Raw genomic sequence first — 14,147 nt, forward strand, 5'->3', positions numbered from 1 at the left:
AATTTTACCTTCCTATTTGCTATGAAGTGTTTGCTAGCACTCCACAGTCGACTGGCCCCTGACAAGCCAGTCTAATTGTGAAAACTGTTACGATATTCCTCAAGTTCTGCCCTGAATTTTATCAGTGGATTGTTATGTACTCAGAGGAGAAAATTTCCTTCTAAAAATAAAAATAGAGCCAATGTCTTTCTGTATCACTTTTTAAAGGTTACAGTCTTCATCTCTTGGTGGTTCAAGTCCCACAGATTTAATGAAAGACACCTCCACTGTAAACTGCGGGAATGTAAGTACGCTCATAAGCCTTAACATTCATGAAATGAATGAAAATAGAATTTGCTCCTAGTGGATCAATTATTTCTCCTGGTCAAAGAAGTCATCCTGTGAAAAATAAAATATTCCAACCAGTGAATGATTTCTAAGAGGCAGTACAGAATAGAATAGTGAGGGCTTAAGTGTGAAGTTTCTGGAACCGTGCTTTCTGGGTCCAAGTTGCAGCTCACACACTTACTGCTGCATAACCTTGGGCTTGTTACTTAAACTCTCTTTGCCTCAATTACCTCATCTTTAAAACAGGGATAATAATCGCACCAGTCTCTTAGAGTAGTGTGAGAATTAAGTGATTTGATACAAAAACAAACAGTAACACTTAAACAGTGCCTAACAAACAGCAAATGTTCAATAAATGGTAGCTATTAATAGTCTTGTTATTTTAATAGTTCCAATGCACTCCTTTAATCACTTAAATTCTGAGAAAAAAACTTTAAATGATATAAGCCATAAGGTAAGTACTATCTACTATTTAATTCGGTTGAATAAATACGAGCTGTTTGAAATCAAGTATATTTTCATATACAAAAGGTATAATGCTAAATATCTATCTGGAAAGCTTACATGCAATATGATTCTAATGTAGTACAGATAACAAAAACTCTAAAGTAGGTTTATAAACGAAGTGGTATAAGAATATAGGAGAAAAAGAGAAATTAAATTGACTAGCAACAAAGGGGACTTGAAAATGCAAATATATTTTTATGCAAATACCAAAAAACTTTTTGTCTATTATTTATTCATTTATTCTTACCTTTAGCTAATATTTATGGGTGTACATTTTGTGACAGGCAATAAATGTACTTGTAAAAGGGATTTAAGTCTGTAATAGACAAAAATCTCCAAGCAGTGTATATTCTTTAGTTAAAGTGCATCAACTTAATAAGACAATATAAGTAAATTATTTCTTAGCATTCTGATGAGCTACATCAAATATTACATTGTTTGGCCTGTAACCATGTAACAGCATTAGCATTCTCGGTAAAAGCATCTGGTTTAACTGTTCCCCATTCCAAAGCAGTATTTCTCACACCAGCATCATATGTGTCTAGTTTTGCCATCATTTTAAAAAACTGAAATAACTTCAATCCAAAGCATTTTGGTCATGGACTTTTCCTTCTCAGGCCAAACCTTTTCCCAATAGTGTGTACCTTCAGTTATGGTTTTTCAGAATGTGGGTTCTGGAGTCAGGTAGACTTGGGTTAGTGTCATGGCTTTGACCCCATGGGCAAAATACCATCCCTTTTAGGCCTCTGACTCCTGACCTGTCATAGCGCTACCGCACAGCATTTCAAAAATGAACTGTGGGGCCACGGTGGCTCAGCAGGCAAGAATGCTTGCCTGCCATGCCAGAGGACCCGGGTTCGATTCCCAGTGCCTGACCATGTAAAAAAATGAACTGAGACTGTGCACATGGAGTACTTGGCACCCAGAACTCAGTACCCGCCAGCTGCCGCGTTCACGGTGGCGGTGGTGGCCCCGGCGACAGGCCCACGACTGGTAACTAAGAGATCCTAACCATATTATTCTGACTGTCTTTTCAGATGTCCAGTGAGGAGATGACCCTGCTAAGTCCTTCTGAAATAGGGGAGCTGGAGGCTACAAGGCGAAACCAGAACACCACTGGTCTCCCCAGTAATGGGCCACTCCTCAGTGAGTTTCCTTCGGCAAAACTCCTTCTTATTCATTGTATTGTCAGATACAGGGATTTCTCAAGAAGCAGTTTTTAAAATAAGATTTTTACGCTTAGATCCTAAATAGACTAATCTCACTCTTGATTTAATAATGTATGTTTCTTAATGGACCTGCCATTAAGAATTCAGTTATCAGGTGGCGCGATGATAGCTCAGTGGCAGAGTTCTCACCTGCCATGCCGGAGACCTGGGTTCGATTCCCAGTGCCTACCCATGCAAATAAAAAATGGAAATAAAAAAATAATTCAGTTATCAACTGAATCAGTTATGAATATTGTTAAATATGCACAATTTAAATGCAACTGAGATATTTACTCCAATTCTGAAGAATTTTTAAAGGAGACAGACCTTAAAAAGTTAAAGATGAAATCAATGACTTCTGGAGCTCCCAGACAAGGTGGCAGCATCTGAGGAGCATGAGTCTCCAACTAGAGCTCCCCAGCTGCGGTGGCAGAGAACACTAAAGCTTGTAAAGGCCTGGGTGGGAGAGCTGTGTTGTGTGAGACCTGGGACCAGTTAGGATAGACACAACCCACGAGGATCCAGATTGGAGCTTTTCCTTTGGCCATACAAGGTAGTGCTATCACTGGGCTGGCAGAACTAGGCTCCAGGAAAATGGGGCCTTTGCTTTGTCCATTCCGAATGCCCTGCTGGAGATGCCCCCATGTTTGTTTGCCCTAGTTCTCACCCCTACTTGGCAGTTGGCTTTTCAGATCTCTGAGCAATTTGAACTTCTGGGTTCCTTCAGTGGGGTGCAAAGTGCTATAATTGTAGGTGGAATTGATTCAGTGTCCTAATTTCTGGCCTTGTTAAGAAAAAACATATGTAGTAATAGCAACTTCTAGTAGCTTGATTGACCACTTGGAGAATACACAAGGTTTCAGCTGAAGAGCTCTCAAATACTTGATCATAGATGAAATAGACCAAATAATGAATATTAAATATAGATCTTGAGACTGAGGTTGACAAGATCCTGAAAGTGATTCCCTGAGAGCAGATAACCTTTCTCTTCCCTGCTATGACCACGAAGGTGCATAAGCGTCAGCAAACAGCTCTGAAGAATCCTGTGAAATATGCTGTTTCCTCAAAATACCAAAGAATTTGAGAAATGACAGAAACATTGTCTTTTTACTCCCTCTAAACTCAAGGATAGCTACCTAGTTTATATGCTAAATGAATTGGTTGAAAACTCCATTATGGTATTCTACAGGCCCTGTACTCAGAGAACAGCTTTCCTACTCAGAACTCTTGGCTTCACTACCACCCACGTCCGTGGATAGATGAGGCAGAACAAGCACCCAGGATCCCTTAATGAGTTCACAGCGAAGGCTCGTTCCTGTCTTCTAACCGCTGTTGCCGATGAGGCTCAGCCATTCCTCATGTGGATGGAGTTATCAGTTTTGCCCTCCTGCCCATCACAAGTAGTACATCCACCCAGTAGGTCAAACAGCTGGAGCTGGGCGCTCTGGAAGGGCTAGTACCTTTGTCACACAGTGTGATGTGGAAATCTCTTGGTGCGTGGAGCACTTGATTGGGAAGAAACAACTTGTTTTTCCAGCACAGGATGAGGAGGTTATGATGCTGACAATACATGACTGTGGCCCACAGATTTGCCCAAATGGAGTTAAGGGACCATAGAGAAAAGAAGAAGCACATACGAGAGGATGCAGGGGACAGTGATGGTATAGAGGGTGCTACTGGTGTCAGGAACAAGGTGGTTGGAGGAGAAATGAAAAATCAGAAAGACCCTCCATCATTTTTATAGAGACTTGAGTTTTGCTCTCTGTTTGGTATAGAGGATGGAAGAAAAAAAGAATGAAACCTTCTCCAACAGAGTTCTCCAGACTGTAATCTGTCAGAATTATGGCCAGAAGCTTCTCAGCTAATTCCGTACTCACTCCCCTTTGTATGTTGGAGTGGCATTACTGCAGAATGGTTTTTTCACAGTGGCTCACGTCCGAACTATTAATGTTCTCCACTCTTGATTCCTCGCCAGTGATGTGAGTAGGATGTGATATTCTGTCACTTCACAGAGACTTTTTGCCTTTCTCACGGGCACGTCAAGGTTAGGTTGTGAAGCAAATGACCTGTAATTGTAAAGGAAAGAATCTTCTGCAGTTAGATGATGGTATTTAAGCCACCTCAATTTATACTTTATTAGAAGTAATGTGGACTCATGAATTGAGATATTATTTTTATAAGATTCAAACATCCTGAGGAACTTGGCATTAAAGGGTTTTGTAGATGTAAGTTCTTGCTAATCGGCAATAAACTACAGTGGTAGTTTGATGGCAAATTAAAAATAAACATATAACCATTTACTTTCACTGATGTTCAGACAATAATCAAATTGAAATGGCATAGTTTCCTACCCGCCCCCCACAACTGGCACTGCTCTACTGAAAATGTATGTTAAAGAGAATGAACAGACAAGAAGGAACTTGTATATCAGCTCACACAGAGCCATGCATTAATCATCTCAAATTCATATGTACTTTGAGGAATATCTAGAAAACTTTGGTTAATCTGTATCTGTAGTTTAACCCTTAGTTTCTAGAACCTCTTCCTTATGTCTAACTTAAATCCTATATCCATGGTTCTTCCTTATTTCTGTTTTCATTTAAAAATCGCTTTATCTTCCTTTTCTGAGAATATTTCAGAGTTTGAGAAGGCATTGCTCTTATCTCAGCCTCCTTGTTTTCAGGTGAAACGGAGTCTGTTCAAATGGCATTAAGTTCAATTTCTCCTTCCAGGCTCTACACGCACATGCCCCAACACCAGCCCCTAGATTCTGACGGTCGGGAAATAGGCCATTTAGAAGTGTCATTTTCTATTAGAAAACTCATAGACTAGTTCACTTTGGTGCAATTTATTTGACAAGAGATTGTTATATAAAAAAAAAACCACCAACAACAGTGACTCAGAAAAATATCAGTCTTCTGCAATTTAAGACACATACTTTGCCCTCAAAAATACATGCCATGGGGAAAAAAAATACATGCCGTGGTATTCTAATGTTGCCATTTTTTATGATAGTAATTTTTTTAACCTCCGAATGTGTGATATGTCTGGCTTTAATGGTCACCTTTATTCACACAGGCCTGTATTGTAATTTGACAGGTGACGGTCCCCAGTTGGATTTCGATGCCCTGTGTGACAATGATGACACAGCCATGGCTGCCTTCATGAATTATTTAGAAGCAGAAGGGGGTCTGGGAGACCCCGGGGACTTCAGTGACATCCAGTGGACACTCTAGCATTTGATTTTTTAACGCCAGAAAATGAGAAACATTTTAAAGCATTTCATTTTCAAAAACTGTATACTCTTCTTCAGTACTGTATTAATACTGCTCTATCTTTTATTCCTATTAAGGGCCTACCGGTTTTTATAGATCTGCACCTTAATCTCACAAGAAGATGGGGAAGTATGATGTTTTGCTCTCAGTAGAACCTCTGTTTATTATAAACCCTTTACTCAGTGAAATGGCTTAAAACCCCTAGCAGCTATATTTTATGCTAAAATATTTTAACCAAGAATATCACAGACGTGTTGTTTTTGTTTCTTGATGCAGTTTTTGAGTTTAGGGAATTTGATGTCTTGATATTTTCTTTGTGTCTGAGATTCATTTTTAATAGTAGATGTGTGTTATTTAGAACATTTTCATTCCTTGCGTACTTATTTTTAATTGAGGACAGGACTTATACATCTTAAGAAAATGGTGAGTACTTGAACATTTAAAGGGATAGTGCAATTCATAATCATAATTACAATGAATACTGTATTCCATCTTTGTAGACTTGGGCAAGAACAAAGCAAGTATATTTATGCTTATCTGAGCACTTTGAGATGGATTTTAAATGAGATTATTTCTATTTAAAATTCAGGAAAAAATTTGAGAGAGTTTCAACTTTGCTTTCAGGAAAGGAAGAGCCATTGTATGTCCTAGATCTTGGTGATTGACCTTTGCATATGAGATTTACTCTTAAATAATCACTCAAAATTTCCGTTATAGATAGAATAGGTTTTTGATGCTGATAAGGTAAGGCACTATTTTAATCATAGAGGAAGAAATGGGCCTAGGCAGATTAAATGTCTTATATAAAGACACACATTAAATTCATATATATTGTTGATGTTGTATGTGCATAAACCACATTTCTTTTGGTTTCACTGGTTAAATGATTAATTAACTGACCCAGAAACTAGTCATGGCATTCTCGACTATTAGGTAATTACAGTTATTATTGCCTGTAATCAAAGGTAATGATATAAATGGTAAGTACGTTTTTAAAACCACAAAGCAATGAGAAGTAATATAAAAACTAATTATTTAACTCTAATTAAAATTCTAGAGAACAATTTTTTAACTAGTGATTAATCCACAGGTGGCTCAAATTGAGTATAAAAATGAAGAATATTTAGAATACTATATATCTACCTTTTTGAGAATCATACTTCCATAATAGCATTTTATAATGTTTTAACAGCATTTTATATTGTACCAAATATGTTCCCATCTATTCTCATTTGTGCCTCACAAATGAAAGTACAGTAAGTTAGAAAACTAGTGGGGCAACTCTGAGGCCCCAGTATAGGGTGGGTTCAAATCCAGTTTTCATTCTCTATATGTTGCTACACCCTTTCAGCAAATTTTCCTCAGAAGGTCCCTCACCAAAACAAAGTACTGTTTTGTATCTGCATGATATTTTCTTAGGCCGTAAGTGATAGAAATTTCATTAGATGTGTCAAATGTGAACATACCAAAAGGCTATAACCAAAAGCAGATGTTCCCTTCAGACATGAAACCTGCAGTGGCTGTGCAGGCAAGGATGGACTTCCATGTACTACCCTGGGGCCGATCCGTCATATTGGTGGGTCAGCATCACCCCTGGGTCTCTCTTTTTTTTTGGTTTTTACATGGGCAGGCACCGGGAATCAAACCCGGGTCCTCTGGCATGGCAGGCAAGCATTCTTGCCTGCTGAGCCACCGTAGCCTGCCCTGGGTCTGACTCTTGATGACTCAAGACACACCCAGGTTTAGAATAAGCCAAAGAAACCCTAGAAGATGGGAATGGGTTTGCAGCAGCCGAAGCATACGGTGTAAAGAAGTAGACTGCTTGCCTGCCGACAGCATTTTAGGGGGCTGAACCATAGCAGGTTGGGCCTGGTCTCCCAAGTGTCTTCTGCCTAAGCCGATGGTAGCAGGCTAGTCATGGTTGGATGGCCTCAAAAGCAGGAGGGAATACAAATGCCCAGGTTGTAAAAGATGGAGAGGCAGGTCAGCGCTACCTTGCATGGTAGCAGTTTGTTCGTTTGTTGGAGGAAGCCTTTTCTGTGGACCACAGGGGCAGCTGGCTGGTAGAATGCCCTCAGCATAGTTTGATCCTTTATTAACCCATCCTAATGTTTTTCTATAGAGCCTCTTGCCCTGAACCCAGAATCCAGTATTTGTTGGACTCATGCATCATATGATACAGAGCTTTACCAAGTTTAGTGTTTTCTTCAGAATGTTTTCCATTCACATCTGATTGCTTTTAGCAGCAACAGATATTTAATGGCTTACACTATATCACTTTTTCCTCCTACAAATTAATTCATGCATTTTGGTGAAAAATGATATATCTACAAGTTGAATGAGCATATCATAAGAAGAATACTTTAGTTCTTTTATTTTTAACCCCAAGAGTTATCACTACACTAATGTAGTGCAGTGCAGGAAGTACTGAGAACCAGAAGACTCTTTCAAGTCTACATTTAGCTGTGTGACCTCAAGCAAGCCGCTTTAAACTCTGTGCCTTGGTTTCCTCATTTTGAAAAGAGATTTCATCTCTGTGTTTACTTCCAGCTCTGATTCTATGATTCTTATCCACAGGCCTTGAGTGTTAGAATCAGACTCTAGCACAGTGCTGCCCAGGGTGGAAGCCACCAACTACACGTGGCTGCTGAGCATTTAAAATATGGCTGGGCACACTGAGATGTGCTGTAAACTAGATGCCAGGTTTTGTCAGCCTTCGCAGGAAAAACAAAAGTGAAATCTACATTCACAGTTTTGCACTGATTGTGTGTTAAAATGATAATACTTTTTGATATACAGGGTGAAATTAAACATTTAAATTAATCTCTTCTATTTTTTACATTTTTAATGTGGCTACTAGATAATTTAAAATTGCTTTTGTTTCTCATGTCATGTTTCTATTGGACGGCACTGCTCTAGAGTGGATGTTACTGAAATAGACCAAAGCATAAGTATATTTACCTCTAAATATCTATTGTTTGAAGAATTATTATTTATTGATCCTTGATTAAGTGCATTCATGTAACTGTGACCCTCTACCATGTACCAGATTTAAATTTTGTTGAAAATGTTATTGGACATTTTATTACATGATGGCCTGAAATAAAATAAAACTCGAGGTATATGTTGATACTATACAAATCACTAAATTTAGAAATCCACAGAGAAACAGAACAACAAAGAAGGAAACACACAATAGAGACTTTTAGTACATAAATGGAATTAAAGGGAAGTGCTTGTTCATAGTGTCAAACCACAGAAAAGGCTGTGTTGGTTGTCACGTTCTCTGCGGAGTTGCTGTCGGGTCTGGGCATAGCTGTATGGGATAGCCAGTACCTAGGAACTGGGCCGTGTTTAGTGGTGCTGAGTTGTAGCTCCTGCCCTGAAGAGGCATCTCCCACTCAGATCATCCTTGGGTGCTGGAATTGGAGACTGATTTGCCCATCACAGTATTAGAAACAGGACTGAGTTGATGTCTAGAATTATTAGAAGCCATAAAGAAAAACTGCTGTGTGGCCACTAGGTGCCACCTTTCCCTTTTAACAGTGCTTTGTTTTCATTAGTAGATTAATTTTTTTTCCAAGCTACATGGACCTATGAGAGGCATTTATTATCTTTGTGCCTAGAATAAGTCTGCCTCTGGTAGTTCTGAGTAAAAATATTCACTGCAGGTTCTTAGAGTAATATACCTTTTGTGGGTTGTTTTATAGGGAATGCTTTCTAAGAGAGGTCTGGAAAGATCCTTCCCATACAATAGAAGAGCTTTGACTTAGGATACCTTTCCAGATATGGTCCAATTAAAGCTGACCTTGGGAAAAAAACCTGTTCAACCTGGAAATCAGCTTTCTGAACTCATTGCAATTGAAAGTGTGTGTTGTATATGTGTCACTGTTCACACAATCTTGAATGTAGGTTTTGTCTTTTATACAATTTTTAGCTCTTTTCCAGTTCCCTTGTTCTTGTCTGTATATTGGTATTTTTTAAGCTTTATGGTAAATAATGAAAAGAGTAATATTAAACTATATTTTATAATAATTACTAGTTTGGAGTTTTTCTGTTTAATGTATTGTACTTCCTCCCCCCAAAAATGTGACCTAAAAATTTTCGTGTGAAAACAGAGTCCTCAAGCCACTGGGGAGAGAGGTCCATTGAACTCTGTTACTATATACATTTGAGGGAGTCTTCATCAGGCTATACTAACTGCTGTAACATCCCCGCAATCTCAGTGGTTTAACCCAATGAAAATTTCTTTCTGGTTTACATCATGGCCTGATATTATCAGCACTGTTTGTCTCTCTGACTCTATCATCTCCTCCTTCCTTGTTATTCCTTCTTTCCAACTCTCAGCTCTGGTTTTCTCTAAGCTGGACGTATACTCAGTAATCCCTTGTTTTCAGTTTGCTAAAGCTGCCAGAATGCAACATACCGGAGCTGGATCAGCTTTTAATAAGGGGGTTTATTTAGTTATAATTTAGTTATAAATTTACAGTTCATCAGAGGAAAGACAGCTGGCTTTCCTCTGGCTTTCTCTGTCACATGGGAAGTCACACGGTGGGTGTCTAAACTGGCCCTCTCTCCTGGCTTCTGGATTCCAATGGGATTCCCTGGGGCAATTCCTTTCTGTAGCTCCAAATGTCTGGGTTGAGCTATGAGTGCTGAGATGAGGCATGCTGAGCTGCTTGGGCTGTGCAGTACTGAACTCTCTTCTGACCTCTCTCTTTTAAGCCTCCAGCTAATGAAATTAAGCATCACTCATTGCAGGAGTGCAGGAGGCACTCCCCTTAGCTGACTGCAGCTGTAATCAGTCATAGATGAATTTCACATGCTCTTGATTCAAGTCCATAGCAACATAACAACGGGGCATCATCACCTGGCCAAGTTAACTCCTGAACCTAACTATCACAACCCTCTCCCCATAATGACCCTCGGGCTCCAAGCGTTATGTCATTTTTATGTTCTTATACCTGGTATTTCTCATGGAAACAGATCTCTATTTCTTAGTAATTCACACAGTGTCCACTGATTGGGTCTCTGGATCAACTTGGTTCCCATTGCCTTCCATGTGGTCAACAGGCTGGAATATTCAGTTTGGCCAGGCTGTCGTCACATGGCCCAACCCTGACTTGTAGGTCGGGTGAGTCAGTCCCACCGGAAATCCCATGAACTGAGAGAAAAGGGGCTCCTGGGTTAACTGTTACCAATGGGATGGAAGCAGAGATCCACACAGAGCCTATTACAGAAAATCTGGTGGGAAACTGGAAGAGCCAAACAAGGTGGAACCATAAGGATGAAGAGGAGACAAGTTGAAGAGTGAGTATTACAGAGGTAAAACTTGGTGGCAAGAACTTGAGTTCTAATCATATGGGAAATGTTGAAGTGAAGACAGTAAATGATGATCACTTTCTGGCTGGGGCACCTGTGAATGGCGGTGCCATTCAAGGATTTAAGCATTACAAGAGGAGAAAGATTTGTAGGAGAAGATGCATTACTTTGGAAATACTGAGTTTATGTGTAAGTTTTGAGACTAGGAGAGAAATCTGAGTTGACCAGCAGACAAGCTCTTTGAGTCTCCATTTATTCATTCATAAAATAGTCATAAGAATTCTTATTTGCAGAGCTTTAGGAAGGATTAAATTAGGTTTAAAGTGTTTGGCACATCGGTACTTAATTGCAACAGTGATCATATATATTAATTGATGGATAAAATCTACAGTGTGGCAGTAAATATAGGGGATTGGTACTATGTAGAAGCTTCATCAATAAATTAGTAAAAAATTTCAGACACAATGTATAAGACAAAGTGTGGTCTAAAAGTAATTTAAGCCTTCTAAAAGTTTAACCCAAATTGTAGTAAAAATCCATTAGGCAATGTGAAAGTTTAAGTACCAAGAGGCTCTAATTGAATTAGGGTGTTTAGGAAGTTATGTATGGAAAGCAAGAAGAGTTGAGTGATTCAGTTAGCTAAGAGGGAACTCTTTAAGATAATTTCAAAGAAATTCCAAATGGCTCCTAATGAAGGATAGTAGTTCTAATTTAAGCATTAACTCATCCAGTGCTACACTTACAGGGAGAAAAAGACAGGCATAGCCCTGCTCTTAAGAGACCACAGCTTGGTGGGATGACAGGTAGAAAGCAACAGCTATAATACTTGATATTTCTACTTGAAAGGTATATGCAAAGTGCTTGGAGTGTGGGAGAAGTCAGCTTTAATTTTCTGGGAAGAATCAGCAGAATGTGTTATATCCTGGCAGTTCTCTTCCATTCATCTAAAACCGTTGTTCTCAAACTTTAGGTGCATTAGGGTCATCTGAAAGACTTGTTAAACCACAGATTGCTGTGGTCTGGAGTGGGGGCAGAGAATTTCCTTTTCTCACAAGTCCCCAGTTGGTACTCATGCTACTGGTGTGGGACACACACCCGGAGACATCCACAAACCAATGAACATATCCACAGACCTCTCATTTCTGGGGCTCCTCCCAGGGAAGTGGAGGGGGGATCACCGAGTCTCAGGATGGAGGCGAATAGTGCTATTTATTTTCCCCTCCTCTTTAGACCTGATTACAGGCATCATTGTTTTATTGCACTTCCCAGCTAATTGGTGGTTTGTGTTTTTTGACAACTTGAAGGTTTGTGGCACGCCTGCTTCGAGAGTCTATCTGTCGTGTCATTTTTCCAACAGCATGTGCTCATGTCGCGTCTCTGTGTCAGATTATAATTAAGGTCTGTACATTGTTTTTTAGACATAATGCTATTACATACTTAATAGGCCTCAGTATAAACATATCTTTTATATGCACTGGGAACCAGATTTGCCTTATTGAGACCCTGGCTTTACTGTGGTGTCTGGAACCGAGCGCGCTGTGTCTCTGAGGCATGCCTGTACGTACATTAAAATGACCTTTTAAAGGCATCCTTGAAAGGGACAAAATGTCAAGAATAGCCAACAGCCTGGATCCAGAAAAAGGAATGGGGAGGTATGCAGGGGGGACCTTGGAAAAGTTGTAATTCATGGTGGCTAATGGTTTCCTAACATATTTTAAAAAGAAAATTATTTTAGTGTATTTACCCACAAGGTAAAATATAACCGACTTCTTCCTAGTCTGTAGTGACTGTGGAAAATATCGCCTAAAGGTCAGTCAAGAGATCGGACTGTCATGGAAACTAAAACTAAGGCCAGAAACACAGAATTGGGTAAAAATTTAAGACAACTCTTCATCGACTCCCTCAACGTATAATTGTCTTAAGCCATGAACACTTTACCTTAGGAGGGCTCTGCAAAGTTGACTTGTGCCTGGATATTAACTCAAAAAGGTGGCAAGGTTAGAAGGGTGTGACACAGTATTTAGGGTAATTGGAAAGTTTTATTATTGGGGATACCATGTTAACATCATCAAAAATATGTTTGCTATATATCTCCGATTTTGTTTAGGATGAATTTTTAAAAGTTTCATTGCTGGATAAAAATTGACTAAGTGCTATACAGAAAGTTTGTCCTGTATATAGATTTTTTTTAAAAATTCAGAATCTAAGTTTTAGTTGATTTTTTTAGGCATAATATAACACCAAAACATAATTCGCCGAAAGCAGATGTAAAACTCGACAGTGGTCTTCAAATTGTGGTTTTGGACCAGCAGTGTCAGCATCACCTGCAAGCTTGTTAGAAATGTAAACTCTGGGGCCCCACACCAGACCTACTCAAAGACCCTGAGCTTGGGGCCCAGTGATCTGCAGCTGCAGCTTAACAAGCCCTCCAGGTGATTCTGATAAACGCTAAGTGTGAGAGGAACCTGCCTGGTGTTAGCTTGGTCAATCTTACCTTGATTCCTTGAGACTTCTCATTCTATGCGATCTTGCTCCTAATAGAATTTCCCCACATTTGGGAGCAGAATACAGGAAATTTTCCATATATAATATCTAATGAGCAGCCAGACAATGACCTTCCCTCTATAGCAAAATAAAGTACAGAAATTGTCTCTGTATTTTTAGAATGCACAAATAAAATTTGCTAGCATTTTCAGGAAAGCAAACCAACTAAAAAAGATGCACTCTCTTCTGTCACTAGATTTAGATGATTAATCTGAAAATAGCAAAAAGGTGGGAAGCAGAGGGTAAGCATATAGCTGCAGAGTTGACTATTTGTGGCAGCTTAAGGAGAAACTAATGTGGCTGTTCCCCAGCTATAAAACTGAAAACAATCCAAACATAGAAAGAAGACATTTCGAGCCTCGGAGGGGAGGGCTTCTTTGCTCTAGGGATGGGTACCCCACACCGTGGGGCCGATGCAATGGCCGAAGCGACATCTGTGAGAAGCTGTGCTAAAAGAAAGGAGGCACCTGGCACTGTTCGCAGCCACCACCTTCCAAGAGAATCCTAAAATCTACCCCTTCTCTCATAGACCTTCACTTTGACCTTCATTCCAGTGTGAGCTGTGCTGAAAAGCTGGGCTTCCCTAGCCAAGTTTTCATTCGAGGGGGCATGTCATCGTTTTCAGATTACAATGACCCGCTCAAGGTTTCTCAGTGTTGTCATTGTTGATATTTTGGGCCGGATAATCTTTTGCTGCAGGTGGTGATCCTGTGCAGTGTAAGATGTTAAGCAGCATCCCTGGTCTCTACCCACTAATGCCAAGAGCAACTCCCCAGTTGTGACAACCCAACATATCTCCAGCTGTCGTCGGATGTCCCCTGTGTGGGGGTCAGGTGGCAATATCTTTCTCCCCGCCAAGTTGAGAACCTGCTCTAGAGAGGGATTTCTTCTCTTTTTATTAAAAATTAAATTAAAGTTCCTCCTCCTATTCTTTTTTTAAATCATTTTTTATTGTGAAATATAA

At 39.6% G+C, this 14,147-nt stretch overlaps 1 protein-coding gene and 1 pseudogene across 2 annotated transcripts in view; both read left to right on the forward strand.

Moving 5' to 3' along the window:
- BMAL2 (basic helix-loop-helix ARNT like 2) overlaps positions 1–9,419 on the forward strand; it is an 85,336-nt gene extending 75,917 nt beyond the window's left edge. For both annotated transcript variants that reach the window (XM_077170383.1, XM_077170384.1), the window contains 3 exons: positions 208–283; positions 1,872–1,980; positions 5,142–9,419. In XM_077170383.1, coding sequence (XP_077026498.1) covers positions 208–283; positions 1,872–1,980; positions 5,142–5,278 — 322 coding nt within the window. In that variant the 3' untranslated portion in view covers positions 5,279–9,419. The remainder of the gene's footprint in view (positions 1–207; positions 284–1,871; positions 1,981–5,141) is intronic.
- Positions 2,127–4,491, forward strand: LOC143689890 (putative ATP-dependent RNA helicase DDX47 pseudogene; annotated as a pseudogene).
- Positions 9,420–14,147: the final 4,728 nt, after the last annotated feature.

Source organism: Tamandua tetradactyla, chromosome 7, assembly GCF_023851605.1.
Source record: "Tamandua tetradactyla isolate mTamTet1 chromosome 7, mTamTet1.pri, whole genome shotgun sequence".
Taxonomy (NCBI): domain Eukaryota; kingdom Metazoa; phylum Chordata; class Mammalia; order Pilosa; family Myrmecophagidae; genus Tamandua; species Tamandua tetradactyla.